The sequence below is a fragment of the Populus euphratica genome, unplaced genomic scaffold (genome assembly GCF_000495115.2).
Source record: "Populus euphratica unplaced genomic scaffold, PopEup_1.0 scaffold155.1, whole genome shotgun sequence".
Lineage (NCBI taxonomy): Eukaryota > Viridiplantae > Streptophyta > Magnoliopsida > Malpighiales > Salicaceae > Populus > Populus euphratica.
The window spans coordinates 136,044-142,496 of NW_011499929.1; the positions used below are offsets into that span (position 1 = coordinate 136,044).

The 6,453-nt window shown below is 34.6% G+C and overlaps 1 protein-coding gene across 1 annotated transcript; it reads right to left on the reverse strand.

Moving 5' to 3' along the window:
* Window positions 1–3,516: 3,516 nt before the first annotated feature.
* Window positions 3,517–5,556, reverse strand: LOC105135894 (tetrahydrocannabinolic acid synthase-like). Its single transcript, XM_011040977.1, has one exon. The coding sequence runs from the start codon at window positions 5,429–5,431 to the stop codon at window positions 3,833–3,835; it is 1,599 nt and encodes a 532-aa protein (XP_011039279.1). The 5' UTR covers window positions 5,432–5,556; the 3' UTR covers window positions 3,517–3,832.
* Between the last annotated feature and the right edge of the window lie 897 nt (window positions 5,557–6,453).

The window sequence follows — 6,453 nt, forward strand, 5'->3', positions numbered from 1 at the left end:
TGATCTTCAATTCCCTTTTCTCGTTGAAATCGAAGAGGTTGGATGCTTTCTTCATGTCTGAAGAAGTTGTCAGGATCAACTTTGGTCTTCACTTTTACCAATCTGTTGAAGTGATCCTTAAAATACTTGGTATATATCCCATGCACTTGCTTCTATAAAGCTCGTGTTAATGTTCTTGTTCATGCCCAAATCAAGGTCCCTGTAATTGACGTATGCTTCCCCTGGAGACTTGGAGATGTACGGGGCCATGTAATCGTATAGCTTCCTAATCCAGTCAATATGTTTTGTGGCATTCTCTGAAGGATCAAATTAACCAGCCAGTCAAGTACAAGATCATGAAGATGGTGCCTTTTCTTTGAGGGAAAGGAGTCTGAGATTCTGCTCATCATTCCACTATAAGGAGTAAAAACTACTACAGCATTGTCTTCTGCAAGCAACCTTTGCCATAACCCTTCAAGTGCAGTTTCAGGAATGGCTTCTTTGGCGTAATCTGATATGGCTTTGAAGCAGGTGCTGAAGGTTCATTTCTTTGAAGTAAAATTTCGGGAGTGGCAGGGAATAGCCAGCCAAATATACTGCAGAACTGATCCAGCTTGCTTCAACGCAATGCTGCTGAGTTAAACCCAATTCTGGAAAGCTTTTCTGCATTATCTGAAGTTATAATAGTCCTTTCACCGTTGCTAGAGATATTTGCTGTCTGTATAATGACTCTGATGAAGAGATCCTCGTGCAGCTTATGAGCAATCTGTTCCCATCTATAGAGGAGCTTAGTAGCACCTTGCTCTAAGGTCTTAGAAACAGTAAACACTGTCACGGTTGATGTTACAGGAACCAATTTGACCTTCCAGGCAGTAATGATTCCAAAGCTGCCTCCTCCACCTCCACAAATTGCCCAAAAAAGATCTTCCCCCATGGCTTTCCGATCAAGAACTCTTCCACGAGAATCAATTATACGAGCATCAACGACAATGTCCGCACGAACTCCGTGCCCTTGATGCCAATAAATTTAACTCTAAAATTAAAGGGTAGAAGGGTATTCTTGTTATTATTTTATTTTTTTTGTAATTAATGAGTAGGAGTTAGGTTGTTGAAGTTTTTTTTTTTGAAAAAAAAACTGATATGTGCTGGATACACGTAGTTAGTTTTATTATTTTTTAACAGCGCGTGGAAATTAAAAAACCATTTTGGGGTGACATTAGTTTGGTCTCAGCATTCCTTTCCTGGATGGGTGGCTTGCATATCAATAAGATATTTATTTTGTTACCAAAAACTATTTTTTTATTTCCTCTCTCTTCCTTGGTGATTATGCTCTCCCACCTATTTTTTCAAGTCAGGCCCAAACTTCTATTTCTTTGTAATTTAGTCCCTTTACTTTTGTTTCTATTTTTTTAAAATAATTCATTGAATTGGTTTTTTGTTTCAATTTCATCCTCATTGAATTTTTAGCTTTGTCAAATGTGGTCCTCGATCTTTTAGTTGCTATTTTTTGTGGTCTAAGATAATTTTTAGAATTGTATGTTTTTATATGATTCCACCCTCCTAAATTTTCTCCTAATAGATTTAATCCTCATTTTTTTTATTTTTTTTTCCTTTGTAAAATTTTCAAAATTGGAATTTTTTTACCTAATTCAATTCTTTAAAAATTAGATTATCACAGTCTCATAACTTGGAACGATGGTTATCTTGGTTGCCTTGAGTTTTTTTTTTTTTTTTTAATTTCATCATTTAATATTAGTTTGATTGGAAATTAGGCTTCATAATTTTTTTCAGTTTGTTTTCTATAAAGTTACTCTGACCTCATGACTCGAATCACGGGTGTGGTTGATTAACTTGAGTTGACTCATGTTGTTTTTTCATGTATTTTTTAATTTATTTATTTATTTATTACAATTTCATTCTTTAACATTGGATTGATTGAGAATTAAACTTTATAATTTGTTTCAAATATATATATATATATATATATTTAGATATATATATATATATTTAGATATATATATATATATTTAGATATATATATATATATATATATCTATTATTATCCAAGTCTCATGATGAAGGCTAGATAGATAACCTGGGTTGACTCGACTTATTTTTCTTATTTAATCTTATTTTTAATTTCATTCTTCAATATGATGTTAATTGAGAATTGAGCTTAATATTTTCTTATTTGCTTGCTATAAGGTTATAAGTGTCTTATGATTTTGGTTGAAGATTTGATAGGTTAATTTAAGTTGATCTGAGTCAATTCGAGTAAATCTAGATAGATCTAACATGTTGTTATCTCAATATTTAAATAGATATTGTCTTGATTTTTTAGTTAAACTACATTTTAATCGGTCATTTAAGTTATTTTTAGAACTATAAAAAACTCGACTATATAATATCGGGTCAACTTTTACAAGATTTAATTTTTTTTTTAGTAAATATATTGAAAACATCTAATTTTTTTTTATGTTTAATAAAAAGTTGACCGACTCATCTTGTAGTACATGTAATTATCTAGCATTTTACTATATATATATATATATATATATATATATATATATGTATGTATGTATTAAGAAGATCCGGCACCTACCAAAATATTTATTTATATAGTTCGTAGCCATGCCATGATGCATGCATCATGTCCATTTCATGTAATATTATCACCTCAATGCGCAATAATGTTGGCGCAATCAGTGCTTTAATTTATTGCTTAGAAAAAGGTTGCTATCTGATAAGTATTCTTGATAATAATAGAGAAAAAAAAAACTTGAGAAGATTGGATGAAATATTGAGGCAAAGAAAAGAGAAAATTTCTCCTTGAAACTTTGTGCAGGTAAGGGTGTTCTCTAAGAAAAAGAATAGCCAAAGCAAGCATTAAACAATTACTAGCTGCTAGCTGGGTAAGGTCTTCGCAAAATAGCACACTAAATAAAAAGTCAATTCAAACCCTTGGCATTAATTAATAATTAGTACTAATTAGTACTATATATATATAGCCTTGAATTCCACTTCAACTTCTATTACAAGGTCCAACATCTTTTATTGACTGTCCTTACATGCATGGGGATGGAGTTAGGGTAGGGGCTATGTTCTTCACCATAGATTTAAGACTCGACAACTATTTGATCTCCTATTTCTCATAAAAAATAAAAATAAAAATAAAAATTAAGCCTATAAAGAATGAGATATTATTCCATTCTCCCTGCTGGAAATTTTTCTATTTAGACATCAGTTTAATATTATGATTTAAAAATAATTTTTTTAAAATAAAAAATATTATTTAAATATATTTTAACATTAAAAATATTTTAAAAAACAATCCTAATCAAATTTCAGATCCCTTTATTAATGCGACTTCCCCAATAATGAAGTCTTCAATCTAAGATCCATCCCTGCGCATACAACTGGAGTGGACCAACAAAGGACAACCTTAAGAGTAGTACTGAACTTCAATTATTAATTTTGGAGGCATGAGAGCGATGCAATTAATTAATATATATATCTTGTCAATAGGTGAACTTGATGTTGATGAACTGCCCACGGGGCCTTATCTGCAACTATTTTATTCAAATTTTTTGAACTTGTTCATCGAATTGCTGTGATAATTGAGATCTGAGCATCCTCAAGTCTTCAACGACCACGGTTATTTATAAATTTTATAGTATATTCTGGACACTACTTGATAGAATAACTTGCTTATTACACATCATTCTGCGACAGTAATGACTGTATACTTAACCAAAATATTGGAACAAACTGAGGATGCTGGTCCAATCACAGACACATAAACATGGTGATCCAACCACCCTTCTTCCTGGCCTTGAATTCCTCTTCAGCTTCTTTACCTCATGTGCAGTGGAAGAGGTGGAATGCTTTGTTCATGCCTGAAAATGTTTTCAGGATCAACCATGCTCTTCACTAATGCCAATCTGTAGAAGTTATCCTTGTAGTACTTAGCACCCCAAACCCTTGCCTTCTTAAAGTTTGCGCGAGTATTTCTGTTCATACCCAAATCAAGATCCCTGTAATTCACATATGCTTCCCTTGGATTCTTGGAAACATAAGGTGTCATGTACTTGTAAAGCCTTCTCATCCACTTTATGTGCCTTCCAACATTCCCTGAAGCATTTTGCCAGCCAGTTACATATTGGATCATGAAAAGGTCACACTTTCGATGGGGGAAAGGAGTCTCTGACTCAGAGATTTGGCTCATCATTCCACCAAAAGGATTCCATATCATTAAAGGACTATCTTCTTTAAGCAATCTTATCCATATCCCTTCAAGTCCAGTTTCAGGGATAGGTTCTTGGACAAAATCTGACTTGGCTTTGAAGTAGCTCTTCAAGATATTCTTTGCTTGAAGTAAAACTTCAGGAGGCGTAGTGCTTGGATAACCGCCAATATACAGCACAGATCCAAGCCATGTAGTTTCGATACAATCCTTTGGTGTCAACCCCAATTCTGGAAATCCTTCTTCCATTACCTTGAGGAGTCTATTGGCATCACCAAGAAACAAGGCATTATAGGAAGTCGAAATAGTTCTATTACCCTTGTTACCAGCTGTTTGAATGATAACTCTAATGAAGAGATCTTCGTCGAGTTTGTCAGCAACTTGCTGCCACCGATAGAGGAGCTTAGTGGCACCTTGTTCCAAGGTCTTGCGAACTGTAAAAACCGTCACATTTTCTGGCACAGGGACCAATTTTACTTTCCAGGCAGTGATGATACCAAAGCTACCTCCTCCTCCTCCTCTGATTGCCCAAAAAAGCTCTTCCCCCATGGCTTGCCTGTCAAGAATCCTTCCCTGAGCATCGATTATGCGAGCGTCGATAACATTGTCAGCACCAAGGCCATATTTCCTCATCATTGGACCATAAGCACCTCCTGTGATGTGCCCTCCAATGCCTAAACTGGTGCAAAGGCCAGCAGCGAAACCATGAGTTTTACTTTTTTCAGCAATCCTGTAGTAAAGCTCACCATTTGTGGCACCTGCCTGAACCCAAGCGCTACTATCTTCGATGTCAACGTCAATAGATCGTAGCTTGGCAAGGTCTATAATTATGAAAGGCGATTCAATTTTAGAGACATAAGAGACAGCCTCATAATCATGGCCTCCACTGCGGACTCTGAAGTGAATTCCAAGCTGTTTACAGCAAACAACAGCTGCTTGGATGTCAGATTCATTGAACGGTGTGAAGATAAACTCAGGCTTTGGCACTGAAGGCAAAGTGTACCTGAGGTTTTGAGCAGTAGAAAGTAAAACTGTGGTGAAGGAAGAGTTGTCAATTGGAGTGTACAAGGCAGTGGAGAAAGGAAAGGAGGAATGTGAAGTAGTTGGGAGACATTGTAGAAACCTATCCTGAATTGTAAATGAAACTACAAAAGGAGACAGAAGCAAGACTACGAGTATTGAAAGAATTGAAGAACTTGAAAGCACCATTTTTTGCTATCTCCTTGCCTTGTGTTTCAAGAACTCAAGTCCCAAGATTACTTATATAGTGATTTGATGAGTACATGAAAGAATTATTCAAATCCTAGGTGAATAGTTTTTATTCTATTTTTAACAAGCTACACACAACTTGTGGCCTAAAAAGTGGCCGTGTAAACTGTTGCCATGTGAAGACGATAACTTAGCAAAATATTTTAGCTGACTTTCTGCAACAGGGCATTTAGAAACCGAATAGCAACCTGCCCTGGCCACCATTTCACTAAATTATACTCTATTTCACATGCATGCTCTTTAGCCAAGTGAAGTTCCAGGAACCATGTTAGATTAGTAGTGTTCAGACTGTCACCTACCCTTTAAGATTCTGAAACAACCGACTCTCTGCAATGCTGGAAACTTCAGTGGTAGGAGAACATTACGTGCTTATATAATAATTTCTTCTTTGCAGCCAATCAAGACATATTTTTGTAGGTCCTGAGGGCTGGCAAGGATTCGATTCCATGGCCAAGCTGTAACAAGAAGGAAAATTATGAATCTTTTAGCTTGAGTACATCTGTAAATTTGATCACATCAAAGAATTTGGTTTCCGGATAATATATTAAATTGGCCCAAAGAAAAACACATGCTGCAACATAATTATATTACTTTTATAATGTTTCTTGTAGTTTTTTTGTTTGATGACAAATGCTTTGAATTTTGCAAAAGTCTCTCAAATTTGGGGTGATGAGTTAAGTAAGAATTTTACCTACTTCTTTATGTGTGATCTAATTGAGTTTTATTTATTTATTTATTATTTTAACGTCAAGGTGTTCTTGGGATTTCATACAGCAAGTATAATTTTTTTTTAATTATTGATTTTTGTCTTGTAGTTTGTTTGTTTGATAATTGCTTTAAAATTTGCTCTCTCCCATAAAACACATCATCCCTCCCCCACTGAAACATATACTCGTTTTTATGTAAGAAGATATTTCTGTTGATATACTATACTTTCTATTTTTATGATATACTATACTTTC

Coding starts and splice junctions, on each gene's coding strand:
- LOC105135894 (XM_011040977.1), bottom strand. CDS start 5,431: ATGGTGCTTTCAAGTTCTTCAATTCTTTCAATACTCGTAGTCTTGCTT.